The sequence below is a fragment of the Bufo bufo genome, chromosome 1, assembly GCF_905171765.1.
Source record: "Bufo bufo chromosome 1, aBufBuf1.1, whole genome shotgun sequence".
Lineage (NCBI taxonomy): Eukaryota > Metazoa > Chordata > Amphibia > Anura > Bufonidae > Bufo > Bufo bufo.
In genome coordinates, this window is record NC_053389.1 from 187686664 (window position 1) to 187702647 (window position 15984).

At 44.8% G+C, this 15984-nt stretch overlaps 1 protein-coding gene across 1 annotated transcript in view; it reads right to left on the minus strand.

Moving 5' to 3' along the window:
* The window catches only part of LIN7B (lin-7 homolog B, crumbs cell polarity complex component), a 45172-nt gene that overhangs the window by 15107 nt on the left and 14081 nt on the right, over nt 1-15984 (minus strand). Inside the window, exons 3-5 of the mRNA XM_040433518.1 lie at nt 14863-14934; nt 3437-3646; nt 2795-2958 (exon numbers count right to left, since the gene is read on the minus strand). Of these exons, the coding sequence (XP_040289452.1) occupies nt 2795-2958; nt 3437-3646; nt 14863-14934 (446 nt within the window). The remainder of the gene's footprint in view (nt 1-2794; nt 2959-3436; nt 3647-14862; nt 14935-15984) is intronic.

Below are 15984 nucleotides of genomic sequence, written 5' to 3' on the forward strand. Positions count from 1 at the left end.
TTCTTTACAGTTAGAGTTGTCAGACTGTGGAATTCCCTACCAAGAGGTAGGAATGGCAGATACTGTAAAAAAGGGGCTAGATGATTATCTGATAGAAAATGGCACTGAGGGTTATGATAACAATTAATATTGTATAATTGATCTGAGAAAAGTTGGAGCTGATGGGCCTGTGTCTTTTTCTTCCTATAAAGATATGATTAATATGCCTCATGGCGTGGGAGGCCATTATTTAAAGGCTCCTCACACTTCTACGACCTCCATGACTTCTACTATAATACAGAACTTTTCATGATGCCCTTCACCTGTATCATTTACTTGTATCACGTACATTTTACAATTACCCGGAGGATTCTAAATGTGTTCATGAGCAGGATTATAAACTGTGCGGAAGGAAAGGTAAATGGCGTGGAAGTGAAGTGGTTTTACAGGATGCCGCAGTAATTTCTCCACGAGGTGGATGACAGAAATACATTGTATTATACGTGGACTATTAAATGAACAGCTACAATTTAGATGTATACACAACAGAAAGGGAAATGAGCCATGAGGGAGGTAACAATACCATTGAATTGGTTTAATAACTGCAGACATGGGAATTCAGATGTAATAAAAGGTGCATGAAATAGTGCAATCCATATACAGTTCTAATCTACATAAAACTGAATAAATGGATTGCATTTTATGTACTAGTCCTAAGCCTGTATATTACTCCGGAGCTGTATTCAGTCTTCTTTCAGTCGTTATTGGAAACAGTCACCTTTTCCTACATGGATGAATAAATATATTCTAATGATGACACTACCAAGACTGCAAATCACTAGATCAAGTTCTGCGCAGACACTGAACAAGCAGAAAGTGGCTAAGGGGTGCCTGTCTACATCTGATCGCCTGCATTACTCATATATTGTGGCATATGGGATATACAGTATTTTAGTGAGTCAATTATGCCTGCACATTGCCATGTACTGGGGCAATGTGTATGCGTACAATTTAAGTAGCCATGAGCAGATTTTTTTAGGCTACGAGTAGAAACATAATCAGGAGTCTTCAAAACAAATGTATAGTCTTATGTAGATATATCATCCACTGCACAAAAGGTATGCAACTTTATATTATACTTGTGGCAAATATACTTAGACAAGCATTTCATACACCAGACTTAGGCTACTTTAACACTAGCGTTTTAGTTTTTTCGGTATTGAGATCTGTCATAGGGTGTCAGTACCGGAAAAAAACGCTTCAGTTTTGTCTCCATTGATTGTCAATGGGGACAAAATTCAACTGAACAGAACGGAATTCTCCAAAATACATTCCGTTCCGTTGAGTTGCGTTCCCATACTGGAGAGCAAACCGCAACATGTAGTTTGCTTTCCGTCCTGAGATGCGGAGCAAGACGGATCCGGCATGACCCCCAATGCAAGTCAACGGGGACGGATCAGTTTTTGTCTGCTACAATCTGCCACAATAGAAAACGGATCCGTCCTCCATTGACTTTCAATGACGTTCATGACTATGTTAAAGATAAGACAACCAGATCCGTTCATAACGGATGCAGATGGTTATATTATCAGTAACGGAAGCGTTTTTGCTGAACCCTGCCGGATCCAGTAAAAACGCTAGTGTGAAAGTAGCCTTAGGGGTACATTTATTAAGACCGGCGTTTTAGACGCCGGTCTTAATAAACCCGTAAACTGGTGATGGATCCACTGGAGTTATGAAGAAGCGCCGGCTTCTTCATAACTCCGGCGGATCCTCCACTAGTTGTAAATGTAAGACAGCTTCCTAGCTGTCTTAACATTTAGACCTTTTTCTACGCCTAAAACCGTAGAAAATGATGCACCTGAAATATGCCTAATTTAGGCATATTTCAAATTAATAAATGACCCCCTTAGTCTAAAGTCTGTTGGAGTAAGATGTGACACACATCTCTTAATAAATTTGATGCATCTTCTGGCAGTTTGTGCACCAGAAAATTAAATCTACACCAACTATGAGCTATAACCTAAGGCCCCTTTTCAAGGGCCAACAATCAGGCCAGTTATTGGGTAGGAGCTCCCCTAGGAACATTCATTCCTTATAACTGCCCTGTGTAGAGGTGCCACCAATCACCAGATGATCACGCAAATGGTCATTCTTTGGCTGAAAGCATTGCTGATATAGTAACCTAAATCATTGTTTCTATGCAGCAGACAGAAACAATGATTCTCTATGGGGACCAGAGACTGCAGTCGCAATCCCTGATCCCATACAAAGGAGATGAATGCTGCATGTAAATGCAGTTCTCACTTTCTGTAATGAGCAGGCAATTATCGAGAAGAAACACCGTTCCCAATAATTGCCTGCTGTGTCAACCCATATACAGTAAATGGCCATTACAAGTAGATTATAGTTGTGCTGCGACTGGCCCTGCTACCTCCTGCTATGCCTTGCACATTTTTCTCATCATTTTTGAAAAGTGGCAAACAGTGTGAAAAGTTGCAAATTATAGCGCCAATATGGCACCATTAAAGTGGTGTAAACTGTAAACCAATGATAAATCTGGATTTTAAATTGGGATTTATTAGACTGTATGGACATAGTTAAGTGCTATTAGTCTGGAGTCTAGGTTATTAAAGAAACGTCTGATGCTTTTGTGTTTCTATTCAATGTCAGGAAGCAGGGATCCTAAAAATTTACTTTTCATTATATAATGAAAAAGATTTAAGCCCAAAGACAGGACTTTCCGCCAGTGATAGGTGACCTGCTGCCTCCTGTAGCTAGTGTAATAAATAGAAGGTAAATGCACTTCTCTTACGTGTAGCTATTGTGCTGCTGCCGACGTCGAGCCGTCCTCATTTTTTCGAACCTGGCCTCCATTTCCTCCAGCACTTTTGGTGTATAGCGTACAACCAGCTTGACTGTTCCCTGTGCTGCCTTCAGAAGCTCCACCGCCTTCTCATGCTGCTCTCCCTCCACACTCTGCAGAGCAACAAACATCAACGATCTTATAATTGTATCCCGATAATGTGGCATCTCTACAGTTATGATAAAGAGTGTTAGGCCACACCAACATGAAAGCACATTTACATAGAGATGCTACAAGAGCATAAATACTGGTGTAGCAGGCATGGTATCTGCTTGAGCTCTGCAGCCAGGTGTTGGCTATAGGGAGAGAATAAGACACAGATACCCAGGGGCGTTCACCACCTACAATTCTTCTGCACTTGGCCTCCTCTAGTACATTTTCTCTAATTTGCCGCATCCATGTTCGGTACATTTTTTTTTTAAGACCCATAGAAATAAATGGGTCCATGTGCAATCCGCAAAAGACACAGAGCAGACACAGATGCAAAACATGGTCATGTACATGAGGCCTTATACAGAAGATTATCATCAAATGATAAAGGGTGCTAATAACCATACAAGGTAAGCTAGTAAATACAGGGGGGACCCTTACCACTCCATTGACAGATAGAAGCTGATCCCCACGTTTCAGTCCTCCATGGCGATCTGCCACACCACCAGGAATAATACGTGAAATGTAAATAGGGGAGTTTTGTTCTTTGCCTCCCATGATATTAAATCCTAGGCCTTCATCTGTTTTTGGAAGCTCCACAACTCTTGGGTGGGCATGACCTTCACTGGCAGCAAATGCAGCAACAGTCGCCTAAATGGGAAAGAAAAACATATTTGCTTAGGTTTCTTTTTCCGGTGGTGACCGTTTCCCTGCGGTTCTCCCCTTCCTGGTTCCTCTTGACACACAGTAAATTCCTGCTCAACCAATCACTGGGTGTTTGAAAAAAAAATATGCCTCAGCCATTGATTGGCTAACCAGTCATTTCCAGAATGACAACACGGGAGCAGGAAGTGGAGGCTGGTAGGGACCAGGTAAGCATGGGACAGGATTTGTGGGAGAACGGTAAAGTGAATATTCCTTATTTTATACTGGAACAGGAACCAAGAGATGAATATTGGTGTCGTGTATATATTCATATTTGACAACTTCCGTGCTGGTGCGCACTGGTGTACGTTTTTTAGGGGACTAGCTATACCCCCTTTATCTAAGCCACATCCACTTTCTTCCAGATCACACCCCTTTAGGTGCAGTGACACCACACCTTCCTGTGTACTTGGCCGCGGGGGCTGAGTATGATGATCTGAGATTCCTCAGCACCTGGGAGATTTGCCAACTCTTCTAGGAGGTTTCATCTTTTTCTAGGAACCTCCTAGACATTCAAGGAGAGTTTGCAAGTATGTAAATATTAGATCTTTGGGTTGAGGAAAACCCACACAAAAATCTCAGAAAGCTACCACAAAAAGGAATGATGTTCCTGTACTTGAGGGGACCTCATCAGCATCGGCTATGGCTGCTACAGCAATCACTTGATACTCTTGCAGACAAACATGGTTTACATGCAGTACACTAAACAGAAGGTTCTGTGTTCTGCTAAATACTATGGGGAAAATTCATTCCCTCTGTGTCTTTTTTCAATGCCATTGTGACCTTTTAAGTCGCAAATCGTTAATTTCTAACGATAATTTGTTTTCCCTTAGTCCTAACAGCAGCACAGATGGGGTTAACTGCCCCTGTGGACTGGTAGGACCGGCGGAATTTTAATGAGCCCAAGAACCAATAAACGATCTTCAGCTCCCAGAAAGGGAGGAGATCACCCCCCAGCCCACCTTGTTTTTAACAAGCATAATGTATTTAGGGTGGGATATTTGTGTGCTGCTGTTAGGACTAAGGGAAAACAAATTATCGTTAGAAATTAACGATTCCCTTACGTCCTCAACAGCAGCACAGATGGGGAGATAGCAAGAAGAATCCCCTAGGGAGGGTCCTCATGCCTGGCAGAACTAAGAACAGTCTGCCCAAAAGCCGAAAACTCTGCCATCCTAGCATCTATCCTATAATGGGAGATGAAGGTTGACTCAGAGCTCCAGGAGGCCGCCTTACAGATCAACTCTAAGGGGAGGAGTCTTCTCTCCGCAACTGAGGTGGAGACCGCCCTAGTAGAATGGGCCCTCACAAACTCAGGAGGATCTAAGGATTGGGAGACGAAAGCTTCCATAATGGCCTCCTTGATCCAGCGACTAATGGTGGCTTTAGACGCTTTACGGCCTTTAGACTTACCGGCAAACAGGATAAGAAGATTCTCATCTATCCTGAACTCACTAGATCTATCCACATAGATCTGGAGGCATCTTGAAATCCAGCGGGTCTCTAGCTGGAGTATCAGAGGAGGAGGCTGTAAACAAAACTGGTAAAGATATTACCTGATTGATGTTCTGGAAAGTAGGCACCTTAGGCCTGAAGTAAGGTAAAAACTTCAGGAGTACTCTATCCTGTAGAAAAATAATGTACGGGTGAATTGCGGAGAAAGCCTGCAATTCAGAAACTCTTTTGGCTGAAGCTATAGCCAGAAGAAAGACCATCTTTAAAGTCAAAAATTTAAAATTTACCTCCTCCAAGGGCTCGAAGGGGGGAGATGCTAGCCCCCTGAGCACTACTGAAAGATCCCACTGGGGGATAGGTTTCAGTATAGTAGGCTTTAGTCTTTCAGCTCCCTTCAGGAAGCGTTTGATGAGTGGGTCCCGAGAATGTGGCCTGTTGAGACAGGCCGAGATGGCATAAACCTGTACCTTCAAGGTAGATGGAGACAGGCCTCTATCTAATCCATCCTGAAGAAATTGAAGTATCGCAGGAAGGGGCGGATCTGCAGACGCCACCTGTCTGGAATCACACCATGCCTCGAAGATTCTCATGATCCTGGAGTAGGCCTTCTTTGTAGACTCTGCTCGGGAATGCGACAAAGTTCTCAGGACCGACTCGGAAAGCCCTTCTATGTTGGGAAGGGACTGATCAACCTCCAGGCTGTCAGGTTGAACCAGTGCAGATCTAGGCAGAGGTGAGTGTCCCACAACACCAGGGTCTGCTCCGGGGGGAGTCTCCAGTATTGTCCCCGACTCATCTGAATGAGCTTGGTAAACCAGGATCTTCTGGGCCAAAACGGTATGATGGCTATTACCGAGGCCTGATCCTGACAGATTTTCATCAATACCCTCGGTATCATGGAAAAGGGAGGGAAGATGTAAGCCAGCCTGAACCTCCACGGTATTGACAGAGCATCTATCGCCAGGGGGTTGTCTTCCCTGTAGAGGGAACAGAACCTCATCACCTTGGCGTTGAACCTGGTTGCCATGAGATCCACTTCTGGCATACCCCATCTGTGAACTAGCTGCCTGAAGATCTCCGGATGCAGAGACCACTCCATGGTCGGTAATCCTCGACTTAAGCGGTCCGCTATCATATTGAGGGAGCCTCGAATATGAACGGCAGATAGATGGGAAAGGTTCAGCTCTGCCCACCGAAGAATTACCCCGATCTCTGACAGAAGGGGCAATGATCTTGTGCCTCCCTGTTTGTTTATATAGAGAACTGCAGTCATATTGTCTGACTGGACTTTCACTGCTTTGCCCCGGATCTGAGGCGCAAAGTGAAGGAGGGCTAGCCGGATAGCTCGCATCTCGCGAAGATTGGAGGAAAGATGCCGCTCCAGAGGAGACCAAGATCCCTGAATTGGGGATCCGTCCAGGTGAGCGCCCCAACCTACAAGGGACGCGTCTGTAGTCAATATGACCCAAGCTGGTTGGGTCATAGACTTCCCTGCTGGTAGCTGAAACCACCATCTGAGGGAATTTCGGGTTTGACCGGACAGGGAGCACAGGGAATCTAGCCCCGCAGGGCTGCCGTTCCATAGGTGTAAGACCTCCGACTGAAGAGGACGGAGGTGCCAAAGCGCCCAAGGGACCGCATCCGCAGCCGCTGACATGAGCCCCAGCATCTTCATGAGAGTCCGGATAGAGACTCGACGAGGGACATAAAGGACCTTTGCCAGGTCCTGAATCCGCTCTCTCCTTTCTGGAGTCAACCGGAGGGACATCTCCACAGAGTCGACCACGAATCCTAAGTAATGGATTGAAGTCGATGGGCTCACATTCGACTTCTGCCAGTTGATAATCCAGCCTAGGCGGAAGAGAAAAGAGATTGCGACCTGAAGATGGTGGGTAAGGATCGGAACTGAAGAGGCTATGAAAAGCCAATCGTCCAGATAAGGAATAATAGTCAGTCCTTGGAGTTTCAAAGCTGCCACCACCGAAACCACCACCTTGGTGAAGATAAGGGGGGCAGAAGAGATTCCAAAGGGAAGCACAGCGAACTGAAAGTGCCTGCAAACCCTTGAAATCTGGACCGCGATCCTGAGGAGTTTCCGGGAAGCGGAATGGATCGGAATGTGAAGGTACGCATCCTTGAGGTCCAGAGTAGCCATGACGTCCCCAGGATTGAGGATATGGCTGACTGACCTTATGGTTTCCATGCGAAACCTTGTTTTCCTTATAAATCGATTGAGGAATCTCAAATCGATGATCATCCGGAGATCTCCTGTCTTCTTGGGAACCAGGAACACTGGTGAATAAATCCCTAGGCCCCTCTCCCCTGCCGGTACCTCCTCTAGGGCTCCCTTGGAAATATAGTCCTGAATGTAAGATTCTAGGACCACCTGTTTGGCAGACCCGAAGTTTCGTGTGGCGATGAATCTCTGTGGGGGGAGAGAGATAAGATCTTCCCGGTACCCGGCGGAAACTATGTCCTGGACCCAGGGGTCTGCAATCAACCGGCTCCAAGAGTCTTTGAAATGGGTAAGACGACCCCCCACGGGAATCTGGGGGAGGGGTAAGGGAAAATCTAGAGGAGACACTGCAGGGGCAGCAGGGCTTATCCAAGAGCCTCGAGGAGGCCCATAGTCAGGAGGGTTTTGCCTCCCTGGTGGGTTTGCGGGGGCGTCTCGGATATTTACGAGACGGCCCCCCCCCAATCTCTGCGCCTAGACTGCTGCCCAGGACGACCTCCGCCCTTCTTTTCCTGTCTGGGGCGTCCCCGAAAGGGCTGCTGGGGGAGGCTCTTCCCTTTTTTATCGGAGAGCCCCTCCATTATTTTGTCCAATTCAGACCCGAATAACCTATCTGGTTCGAAGGGGAGCCCACAAAGGTTAAACTTGGATGCGTTATCCGCGATCCACGGTTTCAGCCAGAGTGGTCTGCGGGCAGCTGAAACTAGGGCCATAGTTTTGGCGGCCAGCTTCAGCTGCATCTGGGAGGAATCAACTAAAAAGTCCATAGCCAGGTTGGCTGACTTGAAGGCTGCCAGGATGTCGTCTCTTGATACGCTCTGGTCCACATCCGTCTGGATTTGATTAAGCCTAGAGCGTAGATAGGTGGCTACCTCAGTGGCCGCCGCGTAACCCCTCCTAAGGGTGCACTCTGCCCTCCGGTCTAGAGGGTCCTGCAGGCTAGACCCATCGTCTGCAGGGACTAGAGTGCGCCGGGACAACTTGGCTATAGCCATGTCCACCTTGGGAACGGAACCCCACGATTCCACCAAGGGTTTAGCCATCGGGTACATGAGTCTGAATTTTCTGGTAAGCACTGGACCCTTCTCAGGCTTTTTCCACTCTGTGCGCATCACAGAGAGGAGGGTCTCATCCGCTCTAAAGACACGCTGTGTCCAACCGGCGGGATCGGAGGACTCCCCCATGTCAACATCCTGGTCCCCCGACCTGATGGACTTGAGTAACTTCTGCGTCTTTTCTGGAGAGAAAAAGCAAGAAGTAGATTCTTCTTCCTCAGAAGAAGAAGACCCCACTGAATAGGGGGTAGGTCTTTCGACCGGTGCGACCACCTCCATGGGAGTCTGAGAGGGACCTGGTAGCCTCTCATTAAGCAGCTGAACTACTCCCTTGATGGAATCATCCACGTATGTCTTGGTCCATTGGAACATCTCCTGCATCGTGGGTTCCGTGGATGCTGTGCGACAACTCTCACATCTGGAGTAAGGACAGCTGTCATCTAGGGGTGTGTTACATTCGTAACATGCCAAATGCTTCCTCTTGGCCCCAGCCTTCCGCTGATCCTGCTCCTTAGGGGAAGCCATAGTCTGTAATGGAAGAAACAAAACAGGTCATAACACCTACAATATCAGGAGGTGGAGAAAACCAGACCTTAAGGGGGCCCACCAGCACTAGAAGAGGAAGTACAAAGAAGAGGAAGTACAAAACCCAAGCAAAGCAATACTGCAGGAATATCACAAAGCACAGGAGAGCTCTGGAGCTAACTTGTGAAAGCAACGCAACCAGAGCACTGACTGATGGGCTCTGGGCGCTTAAAAGGAGGAAGCCCCGCCCAATGGGCGGGTTCCTGAAACGAGATCAGCACCACTCCCTTTTTTTTTTTTTTTTCTCTTGTAGAAAAACCAGAGCCTATACTGGCTCTACCTATACGAAAATTGTCTCCCCAGACTAATCCTAAGTCCAGGATGTCCTTCTAGGGAGCCAGTTGAAAAGAAAGGTGAGTTTTATACATCACCGCAACGCTTCGGAAAACCGGAAGTGACGTAGCGCACCTAGGGCGCGTCACTTCCGGAAAATGGCGGCGCCCATAGCGCCGCACACATGCGGTAACGGAGGGACGGAGCACCGTCTACAGATGATGAGAGAAGAGGGGAGGGGACGCCCCCCTCCCCGACGGTACCCCAGACCGAAATCGCCATGATCAGGCCTAAAATAAAGGCACTGAGATCCATAGAAAGCGAGCTAAGCTTAAGGAGGGGAAAAGAACCCCTAAGAAATCTTCAGCTCCCAGAGAGGGAGCGACACGCCAGTCCACCTGTCCAGAGGACAGAAAAAAACACGGTGAGCTGGGGGGTGATCTCCTCCCTTTCTGGGAGCTGAAGATCGTTTATTGGTTCTTGGGCTCATTAAAATTCTGCCGGTCCTACCAGTCCACAGGGGCAGTTAACCCCATCTGTGCTGCTGTTGAGGACGTAAGGGAATGGCATTTTATGCTGCCCTTGCTATCATGAGTAACTTGAAACTGCTAGGCCTTGATGCAAACTTTGCATAAGAGCTCAACTTTTACTTACAATTTTGAATACTACTGTCAGAAGCTGAAACAGGGGTATCTAAACAAATACCATTTAATACCATGGCTGAGCAAGATGCTGGCATCTCTCAACTCTGCTGTCCTGTTTCTGCAATGGGTCTCCCTCATAGGCCAGCATTATGAAATCATGAAAACATGGCAGCTGGCACAGGGATCCCATGCTGGCATCCCACAGGCTGCAGACCTGAAGACAGACAATGAGCAGGTATTTTTGTTGGGAGGTATTGATTTTGTATCATTTAGTTCTGGCACCATTCCTGTGTGTAGGGTGGGTAAAGGGGGCACCATAACAGGCTGACACAGAGGAGGCACCATTACTTGGTGTGGGACACTAGAGGTGCACCATTACTGAGAGGAGAGCACTCAGTGGACATTACTCAGTGTAGGGCACCAAGGGGGCACCATAATTAACTGTCAGCACTAAGTGGCACAATTACTGATTGGGTGCTGTAAGGGGCAACGTTAGAGATTGGAAGGGTACAAAGGGGCCACCAATACTGAGTGAGGCACCATTACTGAATAGGGGGCACTCAGGAGAGACCAGTACAGAGTGAGGAAACTAAAAATGTGCAATTATATTGTGGAGGGTACTAAGCTGGCATCACAACTGAGTGGGTTATTGTTACTGTGGAAGAACTAAGGGTACACTACTTTGTAAGGAGCACCGTTACTGTTTGGGGGCAATATGACTTCTTGGGACTACTACTATAGGGGGCCATTTTTACAGTGTTGTGCACTATTATTGTGTGGGTGGCACTGTTGCTGTTTGGGACACAAATAGGGGTACTACTACTATGGGGGTATTAAGAACCCATTATAGTGTGTGGTGCCTTATTGCTATGTGGTGCACTAAGAGGGTCAGCAAACTATGCAGCTTGAGGCAGTAAGACAGTATACTGTATCTAAGCCTATCATTTTAAAAGTTATTCTATAGCTATGCTATCTTCGATGTAATTTTGGAGCCTCAGGGCTGAGGCCCTTATCTTGTTGGATCCTAGCCTGGATTGAAGGATTAGCTTCCATCCATATACACGCGTGTACAAAATTGTTGGTACCCTTCCATTCAAGAAAGAAAAACCCACAATGGTCACTGAAATAACTTGAAACTGACAAATGGAATAATAAATACAAATTTACTGAAAACTCTAATAAAAACCAGACATTGCTTTTGAATTGAAAAACATACTAATGAAACTGGTCTGGACAAAAATAATGGCACCCCTAGAAAAGATTTGACCATAGGAACATGTTAAACTAAGGTGTCCTGTATTTAGCATCACAAGTGTCTTTCAAACTTGTAATCAGTCAGTCCGTCTAATGAAAATTAGCTAAAATTAGTGAAAATTAGTCGCTGTGCTGTTTGGTATCATGGTGGGTACCACACTGAACATGGACCAAAGAAAGCTAAGGAGAGAGTTGTCTCAGGAGATTAGAAAGAAAATTATAGACAAACATGTTAAAGGTAAAGTAAATAAGACCATCTCCAAACAGCTTGATGTTCCTGTTACTACAGTTGAACATATAATTCAGGAGTCTAAGGTCTACGGGACCGTAGCTAACCTCCCTGGATGTGGCCACAAGAGTAAAATTGATGACAAATTGAAGAGACGATAATACAAATGGTAAAGAGCTCAGAATAACTTCTAAAGAGATTAGAGGTGAACTCCAAGGTCAAGGTACATCAGTGTCAGATTGCACCAGCCATCGCTGTTTTAGCCAAAGTGGACAACCAAGGAGAAAACCACTGTTGAAAGCAAATCATAAATACTTCAGACTGGAATTTGCCCAAATACATATTGACAAGCCACAAAGATTATGGGAAAATGTCAGTTGGACAGAGGAGACAACAATGCAGCTTTTTGGCAAGTCACATCATCTGAACTTAGGGGCACATTTATTAAGTGTAAAAGGGAAATATTAATTATTAATATTTTGTTAATATTAATATTCATAAATAGGCATGAGTCGTCTATTAATAACTCTGCCTATTTATACTTTAAATACTAACTAACTTCCTTGTTGCTATGCCTTTCCTGAACTACGTGCACTATGTTACGGCGGCGACTACAAATGACCATAAACTGTATTTTAAACAATAAAAGGATTTTTTTTGACAAATACATGTCTACAGTCTATAAATTCCACTATATCTATATATATTTATATAAATGGTTATAAATATATATTTACGTATAGACATACACCACTATACAGTAACAACGCTACAATACACCTAAACTACACTAACACAACACACTCCCAACTACAATTCCACCCCACAAACTATCTAAATAACACACTTAAATACACGCAGCAGCTCCCACCCACCTGGCTATACACTGTCCCTATGGGGAAAACAAGGGGTTAAACACAATCAGGGGTAATGGTGGCACTGCAAGGGTTAATGCAGGCCAGGAATCTGGGGTAAATTGGTGGCAGTGGGAATGGCACTGCAGGGGAGCACTGAAGGGGTTAATACAATATTGCAGGGGTTACAGGGATAATGATATTATGGCAAGGGTTATTGGTGGTTCAGGGGTTAATATTGTGAGGCAGGGTATAAGGGGTTAATAGGGTTTTCAGGGATAATGCAGGGCAGGGTATGTAATAAAGGGTTAATGCAGGGAATAAAGGTCGTTGGTGGTATAAAGTAATAAACAAAGGGTTTGTTGGTGGTATAGGGTTATAATAAAGCAGGGGTTAATTCGTTGGTGGTATAGGGTACTCAGCCATCCAGGGGTTAATTGCTCGCCCTCCAGGGGTTAATGCTTGTTGTCCTGGGGTTGATTCTCGCTGATGCTCCTCTTGCAGGGGATGATTCTCTCTTGGGGGCTGCTCAGCTCAACTGCAGAGAGCAGAGCCGCCAGACTATTTAAATCCGGCGGCGCTCGCTCCCGAGCAGGCAAGTCCATGTGCACTGGTGCGGTGATATGATGTCACCGCACCAGCACGCGCGTCCTGGCGCTCCCTTACAGGCGGGGAGGGGTGCTTTGTTCCCCTATCTTTGTAATGCTAAACATCTCCGGACCTATATTAGGCATACATACACATGTATATATATTCAAATCTCACCCTTCCCTCTACATTAAGACTGGCGTTTTAGCCCCTGCACTGGTGGCAGATGGCTGAAGTTATGTAGAGACGCCTAAACCAGGCATAGATAGAAAGTGATGCAGGAGATGGGCCTGCCGACCTATCCCCTTCCCAGCCCGCGCCACACGACCTTTTTTAGACCTGGCATGAGCAGGGAAAAAGACACAGATTCTGGTGCAACATGGCGTGCGACAGAATCTGTGCCAGATATACGCCACAAAAGTGACATATATTTGTTCATATATCTGTGTGAAACATGGAGAGAGCTGTTTCTCAGTTGCAGGTCATGGGTCCTCCAACAGGATAATGACCAAAAACACACAGCTAAAAACATAAAAAAAATAGCTGAAGTGGTCTTCTATGAGCCCTGATCGAAATCCTGAACATCTGTGGAAGAACTGAAACATGCAGTCTGGAGAAGGCACCCTTAAAACCTGAGATAGCTAGAGCAGTTTGCTAATGAGGAGGGGGCCAAAATACCTGTGGACAGTTGCGGAAGTCTCATTAAGAGTTACAGAAATCACTTGATTGCAGTGATTGCCTCAAAAGGTTGTGCAAAAAAAATATTAAGTTAAGGGCACTATAATTTTTTTCCAGGCCAGTTTCATTAGTTTTTTTTTTTTTACAAATTATTCTGTTGAACCACAATTCAAAAGCATTTCATTGGTTGCTTTTCTGTAAATTTTTATGATTACTTTTGACAGCTTCAAGTCTTTTCAGTGACCATTGTGGGTTTCTCTTTTTTTTAATGGAAGAGTACCAACAATTTTGTCCACATGTGTATAACATGTCAATAAACATTCTTAAATGCATTGTAGCAATGCTGTTATCATCACATACACAAGATATAGCATCAAAGTTCTAATAGGATATTTATGAACCATCCCATAAGAAATAGATTCTAGAGGCAAGTGAGTGACTTCAAAATCAGCTTCAAATGCAGTTGTCTTCTCCTTGACCTGTGAGAACCTAAGCCACCAATATATCTTCCAATACTCAGGTATGCCAGTGTTGCTCTGTTTTTTAAGCTCCCTCGTGCACAAAAACCAAAGTATGACTACAATACTTGAACATACAATACAGGTCTTCTTAAAGTGCATTACCACACAAAACACATTAAAGGGGTTATCCCATGACTAATATGAAAAATGATAATCAGACATCATAAACTACATGACAATCTCTTTCTAGCAAAGCTAGAACCATCCCAGTATTGATCCAGAGATCTCCCCATTCATTGCTCTGTTAGATTTATATCAAGCTGACAGCTCAAGGGGAGTGTCTTTTCTGCAGCAGCTAAGGGGGCATGTCTATGCTCTCCCTATCACAGCTCAGGAGGCAGTAGAAGAATGAAACTGAGCATGTGCGGCCTTCACATTGAGCAGGACAAACAAATAAGAAAAAGAACAAACAGCAGATGGCTCTATGCAGATACATGTTATTGAATAACTCAGTGGCTATACAGAATTTTTAATTACATGCAATTCCAAAGAATTCAGATCCAGGTGGTATGAAAACTGTAGAATATTTTTCATCTGACAACCCTTTTAATATATGGATGCAAATGGCAGCTGTCTTAGTATACCTACTGATATAGAGAAAGCTGGTAACCACTGAGAGGACTTACTTGTGCTGCAGAATTTCATTAATTAATGACAGGCTTTCCCTGTACAAAATGTAAGGAGTCAGTAACACATCGTTAACAAATGCGTGTAGGGAAACTTTCATAATTGTTGCCAGAAAAGAGAAGATTAGAAATATGAGTTGGCATAATACTAAATGGCAACTCACCTTGGCAGTGGCATGTGCCCTTATTTCAGCATTACCTGGGATATCTAGGGTATCATATAACTGCTCATACACCTGCATGGAGTGAATACAGAAAGAAGAACAAGTTATACATTCAAGAAAGTCAAAATGTATCTGCAACTATTGATTTGTATGTATCATATGCACACATAATGATGTAAATGTCAACATACCGTGCAGAAAATACATAGTAACATAGTATATAAGGCCGAAAAAAGACATTTGTCCATCCAGTTCGGCCTGTTATCCTGCAAGTTGATCCAGAGAAAGGCAAAAAAAAAATAACTGTGAGGTAGAAGCCAATTTTACCCACTTAAGGGGAAGAAAATTTCTTCCCGACTCCAATCAGGCAATCAGAATAACTGTAATATTATTACACTCCAGAAATACATCCAGGCCCCTCTTGAACTCTTTTAGTGAACTTACCATCACCACCTCCTCAGGCAGAGAGTTCCATAGTCTCACTGCTCTTACTGTAAAGAATCCTCCTCTGTTTGTGTACAAACCTTCTTTCCTCCAGACGCAGAGGATGTCCCTTTGTCACAGTTACAGTCCTGGGGATGAATACTGTAGGTGATGGGAGAGATCTCTGTACTGACCCCTGATATATTTATACATAGTAATTAGATCTCCCCTCAGTTGTCTTTTTTCTAAAGTGAATAACCCTAATGTTGATAATCTTTCAGGGTACTGTAGTCCCCCCATTCCAGTTATTACTTTAGTTGCCCTCCTCTGTACCCTCTCCAGCTCTGCTATGTCTGCCTTGTTCACAGGAGCCCAGAACTGTACACAGTACTCCATGTGTGGTCTGACTAGTGATTTGTAAAGTGGTAGGACTATGTTCTCATCACGGTCATCTATGCCCCTTTTGATGCAACCCATTATCTTATTGGCCTTGGCAGCAGCTGCCTTACACTGGTTTCTACAGCTTAGTTTACTGTTCACTAAAATTCCTAGGTCCTTTTCCATGTCAGTGTTACCCAGTGTTTTACCATTTATTATGTACGGGTGACTTGCATTATTCCTTCCCATGTGCATAACCTAACATTTGTCAGTGTTAAACCTCATCTGCCACTTATCTGCCCAAGCCCCCAATCTATCCAG